At 43.8% G+C, this 16,940-nt stretch overlaps 1 protein-coding gene across 1 annotated transcript; it reads left to right on the top strand.

Moving 5' to 3' along the window:
* The first annotated feature begins 11,950 nt into the window (after positions 1-11,950).
* Positions 11,951-14,429, top strand: LOC116484580 (epididymal secretory protein E3-alpha). Its single transcript, XM_032179409.1, has 2 exons — positions 11,951-12,052; positions 13,603-14,429. The coding sequence occupies exon 2, from the start codon at positions 13,629-13,631 to the stop codon at positions 14,070-14,072; it is 444 nt and encodes a 147-aa protein (XP_032035300.1). The 5' UTR covers positions 11,951-12,052; positions 13,603-13,628; the 3' UTR covers positions 14,073-14,429.
* The last annotated feature ends 2,511 nt before the right edge of the window (positions 14,430-16,940 follow it).

The raw sequence follows: 16,940 nt of genomic DNA, 5'->3' as shown, positions 1-16,940 counted from the left end.
AAGGTCTATGCACATCCTCAGGGATTGATACTCAGTGCTTCCCAAGTGGTGGCCCCTGCCTCGATCAATAGCCCCTGACACTCCCCACTTGCACTTATGCGTCAGTGTTTTCCAAAACTTAGAATTATGAATCGCATGATTTCTTGATGCCATAACCTTGCCTGTGTTGTTTCTCTGCCTGGAATACACTTTTGTCTTCATTTACCTAATTTACTCCTACATGTTTGTCAAGATTCAGCTCGTAATGCATCTGATCTTTACTACTAACCAAGATTTTTCCTGATATTCACTCTAAGCCTACACAAGGTGGATGATCTTCCCTTCCCTAAATAAATTGTATTATCCCAATATGTGTGACATGCTGCATATGATGTGTGTAAAGTAAGTATGGTGTAATTGGTATGGGTGTGTGAGATCTGGGCTATGTTTGCCTATGACTTACGCTGTGCAAGGAGTTTAGGATGTATTTTATGTGGCTGTGTCTGTGCGTGTGATATGTTTGTGTATATCATGAGGATGTAAATGATTATAGGCTAAGCTGGAGACAAATTGCGATGTAGACACTGATTGTGTTGACAATTTGATATAATCAAAAAGGTCATAATCCATTTTTAATGATTTTATTAAAGTGAAAAGATGGGAATGGCCACTCTGTGACACACAGACTCCAGAGAAAGTTAAGTTTTTGCTTATGTAGGAAAAAGACGAAGAAATTAAAAAGGATTACAATATTTTCTATACCAGGCTGGTTCAAGAGTTACAACAAATTAATTAGTTACAGATTCGTCCCCAACCCCATGACTTGTTTTTATTTATTCATAGCTGTGCTTATTTCTATTCCAATTTTAAAAGAGTGTATTTAACATTCCATCTCAAGAAAATGTGATAGCAATGAAGTCTTTACATAAAAAACAGAAGAGGGGAATTCATCCATAATGAAGATCAGCAGTGGAGTGGGAATGAGTCTTCCCTGGCCCCCTTCAGTCATTTTACATTTCACACAACAATGCAGGTAAGGAAGGGTCTTAATCTCTAATCAGAGAAACCAAGGTCACCTGCCTTGGTTACAGCTGCCTAGTATGTGACTCAAGCCACATCATCACTTTTTTTTTTTTTTTTCTTTGAGACAGAGTCTCACTCTGTCGCCCAGGCTGGTGTGCAGTGGCCAGATCTTGGCTCACTGCAACCTCCACCTCCGGGTTTCAAGCGATTCTCCTGCCACAGCTTCCCGAGTAGCTGGAATTACAGGACAGTGTCACCATGCCCAGCTAATTTTTGTATTTTTAGTGGAGACTAGGTTTCACCATGTTGGTCAGGCTGGTCTCGGACTCCCGACCTCAGGTGATTTTCCTGCCTTGGCCTCCCAAAGTGCTGGGATTACAGGCATGAACCACCATGCTCAGCCCATCATCACATTTTAAGGTTCAAAATAATATAGAGTTCCAACAGCTTAGATTTTGAGTGAATTGCTTTCACGGTGGTAACATGCTTAGTTCCACTCAGATTCTTGGGTAAAGGCAGAACTGACTGGGTATAAAACACGTGGCATGCTTCCTGGCTTATGGTAGTCGCTCAGTAAAAATTCTTTCCTTTCTCATATTACTCTTTGGTTTTCTACTTTAATTTTGACTTAGATAAACAAACATAACAAGTGCCCATCAACCATTTCTGTCCCTGACTCTAGAGATGGGGATTTCTTTTATTTTTATTTATTTATTTTTTTGAGACAGAGTCTCACTCTGTCACCCATGCTGGAGTGCGGTGGCACGATTTCAGCTCACTGTAATCTCCACCTGCTGGGTTCAAGTGAGTCTCCTGCTTCAGCCTCTCCAGTAGCTGGGATTATAGGCGTGGGCCACCAGGCCTGGCTAATTTTTTGTATTTTTAGTAGAGACAGGGTTTTGCCATGTTGCCGAGGCTGATCTCAAACTCCTGAGCTCAGGGAATCTGCCTCCCTTAGCCTCTCAAAGTGCTAGGATTATAGGCGTGAGCCACCAGGCCTGGCCTAGAGATGCGGATTTCTTTCTTTTCTTTTCTTTCTTTTTTTTTTTTTTTTTTTGAGACCGAGTTTAGCCCTTGTTGCCCAGGCTGGAGTGTAATGGTGCAATCTCAGCTCACTGCAACCTCTGCTACCTGGGTTCAAGCGATTCTCCTACCTTAGCCTCCTATTAACTCAGGATTACAGGTGCGCACCACCACGCCCCAGTAATTTTTTTGTATTTTTAGTAGAGATGGGGTTTCACCATGTTGGCCAGGCTGGTATCGAACTCCTGACCTCAAGTGATAGTGATCTGCCCGCCTCGGCTTCCCAAAGTCCTGGGGTTACAGGTGTGAGCCACCACACCCAGCCCAAAACTGGTGGAGGTGCCGGAGAGTGAACTGCGGACCTCGTACATGCCAGGGATTTCTAATGCAAAACTACAGTAGGGTGTCATCTGTAAGTTATCAACCACACACTCACAGATATCTCTACTAGACTCAATTCCTTAACTATGTTTCTAAGAAGTTTAATGCATGTTAGACGGGCTAAGGCATTACATTTCCTAAGGATGACACATCAAGTAGAAGATATTAGCACAAATGATTTTATTTGATAATGAAAATGTTCGCTTGGCAGAAACATAGGGTGGAGGTTGGAGGACTTTAAAATACAATAGTCCTCAACAACGGACTTAAGACCTCAATTTTAGGCCGGGTGCAGTGGCTCACGCTTGTAATCCCAGCACTTTGGGAGGCCGAGGCGGGTGGATCACAAGGTCAGGAGATCGAGACCACGGTGAAACCCCGTCTCTACTAAAAATACAAAAAATTAGCCGGGCGTGGTGGCGGGCGCCTGTAGTCCCAGCTACTCGGAGAGGCTGAGGCAGGAGAATGGCGTGAACCCGGGAGGCGGAGCTTGCAGTGAGCCGAGATTGCGCCACTGCACTCCAGCCTGGGCGACAGAGCCAGACTCCGTCTCAAAAAAAAAAAAAAACCTCAATTTTGTTCATGGAATGAATGAGAAAGGAAATAGGAGAAAGAAATGTTGGGTTCACAGGCAGGTAGGAACTATGTGAAATTCTGTTTGCTAACTGTAGGAGAGAGATACAAAGTAAGAAATGCTTGTTTCATATAATTTTGCCTAGGTCCAGTATGGGGAGGAAAAGTGCTAAACATTAAAGTACCTTGTGAATTAGCCGGGCATGGTGGCGGGCGCCTGTAGTCCCAGCTACTCGGAGAGGCTGAGGCAGGAGAATGGCGTGAACCCGGGAGGCGGGGCTTGCAGTGAGCCGAGATTGCGAGATTGCGCCGCTGCACTCCAGCCTGGGCGACAGAGGGAGACTCTGTCTCAAAAAAAAAAAAAAAAAAGTACCTTGTGTTCTTCAGCCTCCTGCAATGTTGAATGGCTCTGGCCTTGAAACAATTACAGAAAAGACCAAAGTATCAACATTATTTATGAGGTGACTGGCACTTTTTTAGAACTCCAGTCTCAATGAGGAGTCAGTGTATCTACATTGGTCATCATGTTCCAAATGCAGTTCCTCAACTCTGCAATTTTTGAGTGCACCTGGGGAGGAACAAACACCTGGGGAAGACAATCTCTACTAACCAAACTCAGAAGAGATTAGTATCAAACCAGTAATGGTGGCTCATGCCTGTAATCCTAGCACTTTGGGAGGCCGAGGCGGGCAGATCACAAGGCCAAGAGATTGAGACCATGCTGGCCAACATGGTGAAACCTCATCTCTACAAAAATACAAAAATTAGCCGGATGTGGCGATGTGTGTCTGTAGTCCCAGCTACTCGGGAGGCTGAGGCAGAATAATCGCTTGAACTCGGGAGGCAGAGATTGCAGTGAGCCGAGATTGCGCCATTGCACTCCAGCCTGGTGACAGAGTGAGACTCTGTCTCAAAAACAAACAAACAAACAAACAAAACCAGTAGCTCCTCCTCAATGGTCAATTTACATATGGGGAAAAATACTAATTATTTTTCTCATTTGATAAATGCTCTTCAAAATATAGTGTAAGAGAGGAAAAAATTTTCCTTCTACCCTTTTAGGATCTTAGCTGGGGCCCCTATAAGAAAAGTCAGATTAACAAAAGAAAAACAAACAGAATGTGGTAACATGTGTATCTCATGTATACATGGGAGAAGCTCTGAGAGTAACTCAAAGAGGTGGCTAGAATGCCATCTTCAGCTATTTAGATGGCTAAATGCCATCTTCAGCTAAAGCAAAGGAAAACACACGTGGGGAGCAAGTCATAGGGAAATGACCAGGAAAACTATAGTAAATGAGGGAAAGGTTTGTCATGTAGATTTGTGTCGAGTACCTTCTCCACTGAGAAGGGTCTCTTGTGATTTAGAGTCACCTTTCTCTATCTGGCACAGAGAAGGAGACATCCATAAGAACGGAGGTTTCCCTTATGAATGCACATTACCCTTACAAAAGGCCGATGCATACTCTATTTTCAGAGCTTGTCTCGTGTATACTGTTTCTCAAAATAGGCAGTTCAAAATAATCTTTACATTACAGAGCATACCTTGTGGTGGCGTATTCTGATCTCCTATAGTAGATTCTCACAAATTTCTCATGTAAGTAGCTCTTTAAAAGTTGCTTTTACTAAAGGGTAAGCAGATGGTAATTCAAAAGAGTATAGGAGGAAAGTGCATTTAAGGGCAATTAGTATATTAGGTTTGTATATCAGTGGAATGTGAAGCTGATACAGAAATGAATGAATATACAGCTACCCAATCAGGGATAAACATCAGAGCTTTATAAGCTCTAGCTTTCCTGATATCCATCCCTTATTTGAATAGCTGCATATTAATTTCCTTAGGGACCTATCTTCCTCTTTTGTAGACCTTATAGGTGAGGCTGTCCACTAAGGCTTGCAGTCCCTTCTACTAAGCCAAGCAATTGTCATGAGATCCAAGCTAGGCTAACTGACCCTTCTTTTGTAGGACATAAATATATGGCACCCTAAAATACGCCCCAGATACAAAGTCCTGTGAATTAGTATTTGTGTTGCTCTGCATCCTCACCAGCTTTGGTGATATCAGTTTGTATTGCATTTCAGCCATTCTAATAGATGTGTCGTATTATCACATCTACTGTGTTAATTTGCAGTTCTCTAATGGTAATGATGCACTGAAAGGATTAACAGCCCATCAAAGTAGGAAGAATTATGGTTACACATTAATCATTGCATGCTGGTCCACTTGGAGCAGCTTCCCTGCAGCCGCTAACTAACCAAGAGTCACGTAGCATGCTGACCACCTGCTCCCGCATTGTTCCTATAGGTAGAAACTCACAAACAAGAATTGTGGGTCTTTTTTGCTCAAGAATTGCTTCAGGCATTTCAGATTCTGAACTCTAGTGGAAAGGCTGAAACCAACTAGTCCGAAGACCCCCACCATGGAACTGGCTCAGAAGAATGCACTTTTGGCATCTCCCTGTCCCAAGACTGCACTCCTCACTTCTCAAGAATCAAAAATCCCTACACTTCAGCTGCTGTCCAGACCCCTCACAAACCCTACCCTAAACCTCTTGGAGAGGTGGATTTGACTTTTCCTCCCATCTCCTTGTCTGACTGTCATAAAAATATTACACTATTTCTCTGCTGCTATCACCATTATCTCAGTATGTTGACTTGCTGGGCATAAGGCAAGCAATCTATTATGGTTAAAGTTTAGTGGAGAGCTAGCCTGGAGGCTCCTCATGGGCATTTGTCCATGGTTCGATACTCTCTTGCTGCTGTGGCAAACCTGGAGATTCACCAAAGTATCTGGAGTCTTCCTTGCCAGCATGGCACTGCCAACTTTCAGCTCAGGCTCACTTGCAGGGGAGAAATGGTTTCCAGAATGGGAAAACATCTCTGGTAAGTGTTCCAACATCCTCTTTTCCTTCTCCTGATCTGCTGGCCTTCTTAGAGGTCTTGTCACCTCTTTGGAGGTCCTGTTGTCCCTCCTTCACAAAGGGCCCTGCTCAAGGCTGCTCAAGGACATTCTTACCAGTTGGAAGGAGCACATAGGGCATTGTACAGCAGAACTATTCCTGGGCTCTTTGGGTTTTAGTTCTGAAATCTGTTTTTTCGTTTTGTTTTGTTTGTTTGGTTGGTTGGTTTTTTTAAAACAGAGTCTCGCTCTGTCACTGAGGCTGGAATGCAGTGGTACAATCTTGGCTCACTGCTGTTGGCTCTCCCTCCTTCACCTGGTGAAGGAACTATGGCCAGGCCACCAGCATTTGACCAAGAGGCCAAGAATGACAAGATGTTTAAAGAAAGTGGAAAGAAATCCCTTATGGACAGTGTTTTGTGTTGCTTTGGCAATATAAGCTGATACAGAAAAATGGAAAGTTATAGTACAGGAGAATGTTACTAAGCCTGTACTGCTGGAATCATAGGAAAAAGACCTATCAAGGAATTAAAAGAAAATAATTAAAATCAAAGAGAAGATGATACTTTGCTAGTTCAATTAAATGAGCTGTTGTCTCTCCCTCCTTCACCTGGTGAAGGAGCTATGGCCAGGCCACAGGCACTTGACCAAGAGGCCAGGAATGACGAGATGCAGGAATGGCCTCCTCTTCTCACACCTGTCAGAGGACCTAATTTGGCCAGGGAACCACTTTAGCCCCAGCAGGACGATTTTCCCTTCAATAATTACCTACAGGAGGTGTTGACGCTGACACAGGGCAACCCATGGGGCTCATTTGGGTACACTCTCCATTCTCTATTTCTGATTTATTAAATTTGAAAAATAGTATTGCTACCTAGTGACATGATCCAAAGCCAGTGGAAAATTTGTTCTCTTCTATATTGTTTTCTTCTATATCCTATGTCCCATAATCCTACCTGGACCAGTGTTCAAACCTGGACTCTGAAAGGGCATGCCAAAGCAGATGAGCCTTAAGAAAGTTCAGGAAGTAAGGCATAAGCCCAATGAAAGCCCTTCAAGTTTTCTGGACTGCATTTTGAAGTGTTCAAGGAATACACTGATATTGGTCCGAAGGCCTCAGAAAATTTAAAGATGATGCACATGACATTTATTAGCCAGAGTGTCCCTGACATCCAGTGAAATTTGCAACAAGTTGAAGGGGCACTGGACATATCTTTGTCTCAAATGGCGGAAACAAAGGTGTTCACCAGCAGAGACCTGGTCAGAAACAGAGAGAACTATAAAACATGTAGCAACAAGCCATCTTGCTAGCAGCTGCATAAGGAGCCCTCGGACCATGGCATGGACCCACCACAGGACCCTCACGTAAGTTAGGACCCCCTGGGACCCAGGCTCCCTATAAGTAGGAACACTCTACTTATTGAACTCCATGTGCCAACTACAGACAGAAAGGCCATTGGAAAAAAGACTGACCAAACCACAAAGCGGCCAATAATGGGAAAATCAACTTCCAATTCACCAAATGCCTGAAATATCTCAGGGATCTGGGGCTGAGAACTTCTGTAATAAGAATAAAAATTGATGGGGCCCGAGGGCAGCCTCTGATCCAGCTAGTACCCTCCATATTTCCCACGTGGAGCCCTGAGTCATTATGATGCTGAGAAATCAATTTTTAGCCTTTCTAGGAGATACCAGTGCCACCTACTCAGTATTAAACACACACTTGTTCAAATTGTCTTCTGAAACTATGAAAGTGAAGGCAGTTTTAGAGGAGACCCTAAAAGAACCATTCCTGCAACCCCTAGATTTCCAACTGTGACAGACCTGCCTAAAGCATCGCTTCTTACATATGCCCGAATACCTTATCCATTTCTTGGGACAACATCTCTTGACTGAACTGAATGCAAACGTTACCTTTACCCCAGGATGGGTGAATATTACAGTGTCCCAGATCAAGCCTGTACCTTGCAAGCTGCATTGTTGCAGCAACAGGCTCAGAATCTCTCTCTCATCCCGGAAGAATTCCTACAAGAGGTGGGTACTGATTCCCATCCTGGGCAGATGGGAAACCAGAGAGTGCTAAGTCTGCAGTCCCAGTCCCAGTCCCAGTCAAAGTATATGAGGGAACCACACTGCTGAGTCTTAAACAATACTACCTGAGAGAAGAGGTATGAGGAGGTATTCAGTTTTTGTTGTCTGATTTCCTCCAGTCTTTGTACTCAATAGACCTTGCCGGTCCTCGTGTAAGAAATCTTATCTGGGCCGGGCGCGGTGGCTCACGCCTGTAATCCTAGCACTTTGGGAGGCCGAGGCGGGCGGATCACAAGGTCAGGAGATCGAGACCATCCTGGCTAACACGGTGAAACCCCGTCTCTACTAAAAAAAATACAAAAATTAGCTGGGCGAGGTGGCAGGCGCCTGTAGTCCCAGCTACGCGGGAGGCTGAGGCAGGAGAATGGCGTGAACCCCGGGGGGCGGAGCCTGCAGTGAGCCGAGATTGCGCCACTGCACTCCAGCCTGGGTGAAAGAGAGAGACTCCGTCTCAAAAAAAAAAAAAAAAAAGAAATCTTATCTGGACTTCTCTTAACTGACTACAGCAGAGCATTGTGAAAATACAGCTGCCACTATCTCTCTCCAAGGGAATCCTCGTGTAACCACAGTAGGTGTGTGGCCCGATGCCTACATTCATCTTCTCATCTGTGTCTCAAGGAGTATGGGGCTAGGGTTTTGGGGTTTTTTTTAGTTTCTGTTTTGTTTGTTTTGTTTTTGAGAGACAGGGTCTCACTCAGTCACCCAGGCTGGTGCTATCATAGCTCGCTCCAGCCTTAAACTTCTAAGCTCAAGCAATCTTCCTGCCTCCGTTTCCCAAGTAGCTGAGGTTACAGGCACGTGCTACCACTACTGGCCTTAAAAATTTTTCTTTTTTTTTTGGTAGAGTCAGGTTATCATTATGTTGTCCAGGCTGGTTTTCGACTCCTGGCCTCAAGTGATCCTCCCACCTCAGCCTCCCAAGTAGCTGGGACTACAGGCATGTGCCACCACACCCAACTAATTGTTTTAATTTTCTGTAGAGATAGGGTTTCTCCCTATGTCGCACAGGCTTGTCTCAAACTTGTGAGCTCAAGTGGTCCTCCCACTTTGACCTTCTAAAGTGTTGGGATTACAGGTGTGAGCCACTATGCCCAGCCCCTACATTTCAATACGGGTGAGTGAAAATAGAGATGTAATTTTCTGCACTGCACTACTGCATTGATCCTATGAATTCCATCCATGGAGCCCTTGGAAGCCCGTGGATCACAGATTAAGACACCTATAGACATTGTCATCCCCTGAATGAGGAACCTAAGTCACTTTTACGGTTTTGTGAAACAGTAGTTCACAAACATTTAAGAATTGAACAGTGGCTAACAAAAGAAATATTGGCTTGGTGCGGTGGCTCACGCCTTTAATCCCAGCACTTTGAGAGGCCGAGGCGGGTGGATCACCTGAGGTCAGGAGTTTGAGACCAGTCTGGCCAACATGGCAAAACCCGGTTTCTACTAAAAATACAAAAATTACCCGGATATGTTGGTGGGTGCCTGTAATCCCAGCTATGCAGGAGGCTGAGGCAAGAGAATCACTTGAACCCAGGAGGCAGAGGTTCCAGTGAGCTGAGATCATGCCTGGGCTACAAGAGTGAAACTCCATTCCAAAAATAATAATAATAATAATAATAAAAAAAGGACATAGCAAGGAATTAACAGAAAATAATTAAAATCAAAGACAATAAAGGATGAACATAATTTTCAAGTGATTTAAAATTTATATTTAAAGGGGAATACCTCCTTAAAAACTGAAATCAAAAGTCACTGCCCAAGTCACTTCTGTAACAGAAGCTGGTAGACAACTCTAGGAAGTAGACCCATTAAGTGGTTTCCAGAAATACTAGTTGGGTTACCTTCCTGGGCTGCATTGGCAGTGGCTAATTTCTGTAAATATAACCATATACTTTTCCCCAGTTTAGTTTAGATTGCTTCCTAATTGGCTTTATATTCAAAAAGCTTTAGGACTTTGGGCTTAGCTCATAGAAGAGTTCATGGATGTACGCTTGGAGTCCATGATATTTTTTTTCCATATTAAAAGTGGAATATCAAGTATTTGAGAAACACTAGGTCATACATTGGCTCAGGTGGCTTCTCTCTCTCACCTCTCTCTACATTCATTGAGTCATTACTTGAATTTAAGTCTTCAACAGATAATGCACATTTGTCAGAAAGAGCTCTGGATTTGGGGGCACATGACAAACAACTGATTTTCCCTCAGAATCGCCTCTCAAGTCATCCAAATTCAGATGCCCAGAATTGTTCCCTTTTTGCTCTCCCCTGTCCCCCAAAGACCTAGAGAGTAGAAGGATGCACAGAACCTGCTCTAAAACTATCTCCCGTCCATCCGGTCTATCAGCATATGATTTCCTATTACTCAAGGACGGCTTCACAGGAGCGGGGGTTTGAAGATAAGTTCTAGAAATAAACTGAACCTTTTGTCATTCCAACAATAAGGTGGCCAAGTGAGAAAATCAACTAAGGGGGTTTGGCTAGGAGCAGCCTTTGGAGGTGTTGACAGAAGAGATTTGCAAAAGTCTTACTTTATTCATAAATCATAACTTTGACTAGTGTTAATGAACCAGTTTTGGTCACATTTGCCAATTTGTGGGGAGTTGGCATGGAAAATATGGTGGAAAATTCAGGCTGTGATGTTAAAAGTAACCACTGGACACTTGCACAAACTCAGTTGAAGAGTTTGTGGTCTTGTCAGTTTGAGCTGAGTTCAGGACTGAATCTTGAGGTCTTGAAAAACAACTTAGCCAGCACCTTGTGACCTATACTTCACAGTCAGATGTTACATATAGTAGCATTGTAGAAACTATGGCTAGGCTATGTGACATTTTAATAGTAAGCGGTACAGTGTCACCAAGCAGCTAAAGGTTAGAATTAAAAAACTGAGTAGAGAAATTTCAGATACGGGCTACCTAATCATTCATAGCTATTTGGCCACTGTTTTCACTAGATATTCTTTCACCTCTCAATGAAGGTCTCACAATTCACAACATTAAAAGTGATTTTCTGGCCCGACTAAGTGGCTCATGCCTGTAATCTCAGCACTTTCAGAGGCTGATGTGTTGAGGATTAGTTAGGCTCAGGAGTTCAAGACCAACCTGGGCAACATGGTGAAATCCTGTCTCTACAAAAATTAATACAAAAAACTAGCCAGGCATGCTGTTGCATGCTTATAGTCCCAGCTACTTGAGAGGCTGAGGTGGGAGGATTGCTTGAGCCTGGCAGGTTGAGACTGCAGGGAGTAGTGTTTATGCGACTGCACTCCAGTCTGGGTGACAGAGCAAGACCCTGTCAAAAAAACAAAAAAAAAAGGCAAAGGGCCGGGCGCAGTGACTCACACCTGTGATGCCAGAACTATGGGAGGCTGAGGCAGGCAGATCACGAGGTCAGGAGATCGAGACCATCCTGGCTAATACGGTGAAACCCCATCTCTACTAAAAATACAAAAAATTAGCCGGGCATGGTGGTGGGCGCCTGTAGTTCCAGCTACTCAGGAGGCTGAGGCAGGAGAACAGTGTGAACCCGGGAGGCAGAGGTTGCAGTGAGCCAAGATCATGCCACTGCACTCCAGCCTGGGCAACAGAGTGAGACTGTTTAAAAAAAAAAAAAAAAAAAAAGTGGTTTCCCTTAGTGAAGTTGAAGTTGCCGTGTAACATAGCATAACCATCCAGGGACTTCCCCAGAAGTTTGTTAGAATTGACAGCAGATGCTAAGTCTCTGGTTGTCTCCTGATAGAACCAGATAACCCCTTTCTGGGGTCACCTAGGGTCTTGCAATAATTTTGTGCCCAGGGCTCAGCCTTTGATGTTTGTGGCCTTTGCTCAAGGCTATTGTTTGAGTGAACCCAAGTGTTCCAGATGAAACGATAAGGGAACAAGTTCACATAATAAGGCTGTTCCCCATCACCACCTCCCACCTCCGCTACCCATCAGCTGGAGCGCTGCAGCTCCCCCTGCTATTCCTTTCTCCACTGCTGCAGATTTCCAGGGCTCTGAGGAAAGGAGGACTCAGACTCTGCTCTTCAGATCCACACGCTGATCCCCACTACAATCAGTGACCTTAACTCGGAGTCGAGTAGGGTAAGAAGGGCTCTGCTGAAGATATTCGGGGGACAGCCGGGAGCACTGGAAGGAGGCTGATTGAACTTTTAGATAGCAAACAATGGAAAAGGATCCAAATCATGGAAAACAAACGCCTGAATTCTGGCCAGCGTCAGTCCCACTATACAGGCTTTCCCTGCCCTTCCCTTCCTTCACCACCAGTCCTCCTAAGCACAATGCATTAAAGCTGCGTGCATCCTGCTGTTCTATCCTGTGTAGGCCTTTATCACCAGGACAGGATTCCACAGGTGAGGAACCCTGTGTCTGATGTGGACATTTGACATTGTTAGAAGTGCTCTCACAGGCTTGCATCTCATTAGACTCTCGCAGGTCTGCAGGGAGCTGTGATTAGGCCTGTCTGAGGACACTGATACTCAGAGCTGTGAATCAGGCTAGAGGTTCAGTAGGGCCAGGAATACTCCTCATGGCAAATAAGGACAGAGAGCTGGTAAAGAGATAACTTTTTCAAACGACCATACATCCTATGCTGTGACCACAGTAGCTCTGCGGGGGACTGTTTTAGTTTTGGTGCCTGATTGATTGCAGCAACAGTTTTAAACTGATGTCCTTTTATGATGGCATTGTCAATAAGCTCTAACAAATGATCATTTGTAATAGCAATAATTAGGGAAATGGCCTCTGAGAAGTGATGTGGATAGTTAATAATGATCACATGTTTCACCCAGACTTTGGGGAAATTGTCATAAGGAAGTCAAGGTTGGAAAAACATCATTTTTCAGAGACGCGCAATTGCAGCCTGGGCTGTGGTTTCCAGAATCAGTGCCTTCTGCCTAGGAACCACCTCCCAAGTAGTTACTCATCTTCTACATTCCCTTAAAATGCAACAATCTTTTCCACTTTGCAGACAATAAGTTAAAATGTCATTTTTCTATTGGACACATGATCTCCTGAGAGTTTATTTGGTAAAAGAGAGCTAGATAGTGATTGGCTCCTCAAATTGGGTAGAAGACAGGATAGACAGGAGATATTTGAAATTCTCAAAAGGTACTTTATCTATATTTTCCAAATTTGTGTTTGGCTCTCACAGGCTAAAGCATATTTTTAGTTCTTAGAAACTGTATTTTTTTTTTTTTGAAACGGAGTTTTGCTCTTGTCACCCAGGCTGGAGTGCAGAGGCGTGATCTCGGCTCACTGCAATCTCTGCCTCCCAGGTTCAAGCGATTTTCCTGCCTCAGCCTCTCGAGTAGCTGGGTCTACAGCCACCACATCCAGCTACTTTTTGTATTTTTAGTAGAGACGGGGTTTCACCATGTTGGCCAGGGTGTTTCTTGAACTCCTGACCTCAGGTGGTACACCTGCCTTGGCCTCCCAAACTGCTGGGGTTACAGGTATAAGCCACTGCGCCCGGCCCAGAAACTGTATTCTTTGATGAGAATCATCATCTTCTAATAGGGAACCAAATAGCAATACAGTTCCCAAGTGCCTGCTTGGCAGGGAAAGGAAGTTTAAGGTGGAGCTCAGCTCTCTGAGTATTGTCTGGATAATGCTTTTCTTTCTCCTCCCTGTAGACACGCAGGTGGCCCTGGTGACTGAGATGACATCCTCTCTAAAGATTTGGGGCACACTCTTGGCCCTGCTTTGCATCCTTTGCAGGCTTTGTGTATACGGTAACAACATTTACTGGAGAGAATTCATAAAACTTCATTACTTAAGTCCAAGTCGAGAATTCAAAGAGTACAAATGTGATGTCCTCATGAGAGAAAAAGAAGCTCTGAAAGGCAAGAGCTCTCATATGTTCATGTATAGCTTATGGTTCAAAATTCAGCGTGCATGCATCAATGAGAAGGGGAGCGACCGATACAGAAATGCGTATGTATGGGCCCCAGGTGCCCTCAAAGTACTAGAGTGTCACTGGGAGAAGTACAACAATAGGTACGCAGAGAGCAGAAGCTTCAGCTACGTTGAATTCCATTGTGGCATAGATGGATATGTTGATAACATAGAAGACCTGAGGATTATAGAACCTATCAGCAACTAGAAAGTCTATGCACATCCTCAGATATTGGTAGAGTATTCAGTGCTTCCAAAGTGATGGGCCCTGCCTCCATCAATAGCCCCTGCCACTCCCCACCTACATGTATGTGTCAGTGTTTTCCAAGTACTTAGAGTTTATGTACCTCGTGATTACTTGATACCAAATCTTTGTGTGGTTTCTGTATCTGTAATACGATTTTGTCCTAATTTGCCTAATTTACGCCCACATTTTTTCCAAGATTCAGCTCATATGGCATCTGTCCTTGACTAACCTAAGACTTTTCCTGATATTGACTCTCTTTATACCTACCCAAGCTGAACGACCCTCCTTTTCTTAAATAAAATATATTATTCTAATGTATGTGACGCTTATATATGTTATGTGTGCAGAGTATGTATCGTGTGATTGGTATGGGTATGGGTGATCTAGGCTATTTTTCCCTATGGTTATGCAAGGGGTTTAGTGTGTACTTTATGTGTCTGTGTCTAATGTATGTGATATGTTTATGTATATCATGTGGATATAAATGATTGTGTGCTAAACTGGAGACAAGTAGTGATGTAAGCACTCATCATGGTATCAATTTGAAATAATCAAAAGGGTCAAAATCCAGTTTTAGAGTGGGCTGGGCACTGTGACTCATGCCTGTAATTTCAGCACTTTGGGAGGCTGAGACAGGTGGATCACCTGAGGTCAGGAGTTTGAGACCAGCCTGGCCAACATGGTAAGGCCCTGTCTCTACTAAAAGTACAAAAATTTGCCAGGCTTGCTGGCGCATACCTGTAGTTCTAGCTATGGGAGGCTGAGGCAGGAGAATCTCTTGAACCTGGGAGGCAGAGGTTGCAGTGAGCCGAGATTGCGCTACTGCACTCCAGCCTGGGTGACAGAGCAAGACTCCGTCTCAAAAAAAAAAAAAAATTTTTACTAAAGTGAAAGGTTGGGAATGGATATTCTGTGGCACATAGAAATCCAGAGAAATGGGGTCAGTACTCCAAAGTTAAAAGTTAAGTTCTGGCCGGGCGCGGTGGCTCACGCTTGTAATCCCAGCACTTTGGGAGGCCGAGGAGGGCGGATCACGAGGTCAGGAGATCAAGACCACGGTGAAACCCCGTCTCTACTAAAAATACAAAAAATTAGCCGGGCGTGGTGGCGGGCGCCTGTAGTCCCAGCTACTCGGAGAGGCTGAGGCAGGAGAATGGCGTGAACCCGGGAGGCGGAGCTTGCAGTGAGCCAAGATTGCGCCACTGCACTCCAGCCTGGGCGACAGAGCGAGACTCCGTCTCAAAAAAAAAAAAAAAAAAAAAAAAAAAAAAAAAAAAAAAAAAAAAAAGTTCAGTTCTTTTTTATGTAGGAAAAAGAGAAAGAAGTGAGAAAGAATTACATTTTCTATACCAGACTGGTTCAAGAGTTACAACAAATTAATTGGTTACACTTTTGTCCCCCACCACATGGCTTGTTCTATTTATAGTTGTTTTTCAATTCTCTCCAACTCTAAAGAGTGTATTTAACATTCCATCTTAAGACAGTGTGAAAGCTGGGAGGCCAAGATGGTTGGATCGCTTGAGCTCAGGAGTTTGAGACCAGCCTGGGCAACATGGTGAAACTCTGTCTCTACAAAAGAAAAACAAAAATTAGCCAGGCATGGTGGCATGTGCTTATAGTCCCAGCTACTGAGGAGGCTGAGGTGGGAGGATGGCTTGAGCCCAGAAGGCAGAGGTTGCAGTGAGCCGAGATTGTGCCACTGCTCTCCAGCCTGGGTGACAAAGCCAGACCCTGTCACAAAAACAAACAAACAAAAACAAAACAACAACAACAAAACAAAAAGACAATGTGAAAGCAATGAAGTCTTTGCATGAGAAAGGGAAGAGGGGAGTTAATCCATAATGAACATCAGCAGCTGAGAGGGGATGAGTCTTCCCTGGACCCCTTCAGTCATTTATAACATTTCACAAATGCAGGTAAGAAAGAGGCTTAATCTCTAATCAGAGAAACCAAGATACACTTGCCTTAGTTACAGCTGCCTGGTACATGAATCAAGCACCATAATCACATTCCTTTAAGGTTCCAAATAATTTAGAGTTCCAACAACTTAGATTTTGAATTGTAGATTTTAACAGTGTGACACGCTTAGTTCCACTCAGATTTCTGGGTATAGACAGAGCTGACTGGGTATAAAACACGTGGCCTGATTTCTGGCTTATAATAGGTGCTCAGTGCAAATTGTTTCCTTTCCCATTCACCCACCGCTTTTGTACTTTAATTTTGATTCTGATAAACAATCATTATAACTACCCATCAATTATCTGCTGTCCCTGACCCTAGGGATGGGAATTTCTCATACAAAAATGGAGTAGGCTGTCATCTGTATAAAAGCTATACACACCCAGGATGAAAAAGAACACCTCCTCCATCAACCACACACTTACAGATGTCTCTATTAGACTTAATTCCTTAAGAATGTTTCTAAGAAGGTCAGTGCATGTTAAACAGACTAACTCATTACATTTCCTAAGGATGACACATCAAGTAGAAGATACTAGCACAAATGATTTTATCTGATATTAAACATGTTCTCTTTATAGAAACATAGGGCTCTGGCCTTGAAACAATCAGAGAAAAGACTAAAGTTTCAACATTATTCATGAGGTGACTGCACACTTTCCTAGGACTCTGGCCTCAATGAGTAGTCAGTGTATCTAGATTGGTCATCATGTTCCAAAGGCAGTTCCTCAGCTTTGCAATTTTTGAGTGCACCTGGGGAGGATCAGACACCTGAGGATGACAATCTCCACCAACCAAACTCAGAAGAGACTAGTATTAAACCAGGTCAATTTACATATGGGAAAAAAATACTGTTTTTCTCATTTGATA

Source organism: Hylobates moloch, unplaced genomic scaffold (assembly GCF_009828535.3).
Source record: "Hylobates moloch isolate HMO894 unplaced genomic scaffold, HMol_V3 SCAFFOLD_16, whole genome shotgun sequence".
Taxonomy (NCBI): domain Eukaryota; kingdom Metazoa; phylum Chordata; class Mammalia; order Primates; family Hylobatidae; genus Hylobates; species Hylobates moloch.
Note: the sequence above shows the minus strand (reverse complement) of the source record. Positions and strands in the feature narration are given on the sequence as shown.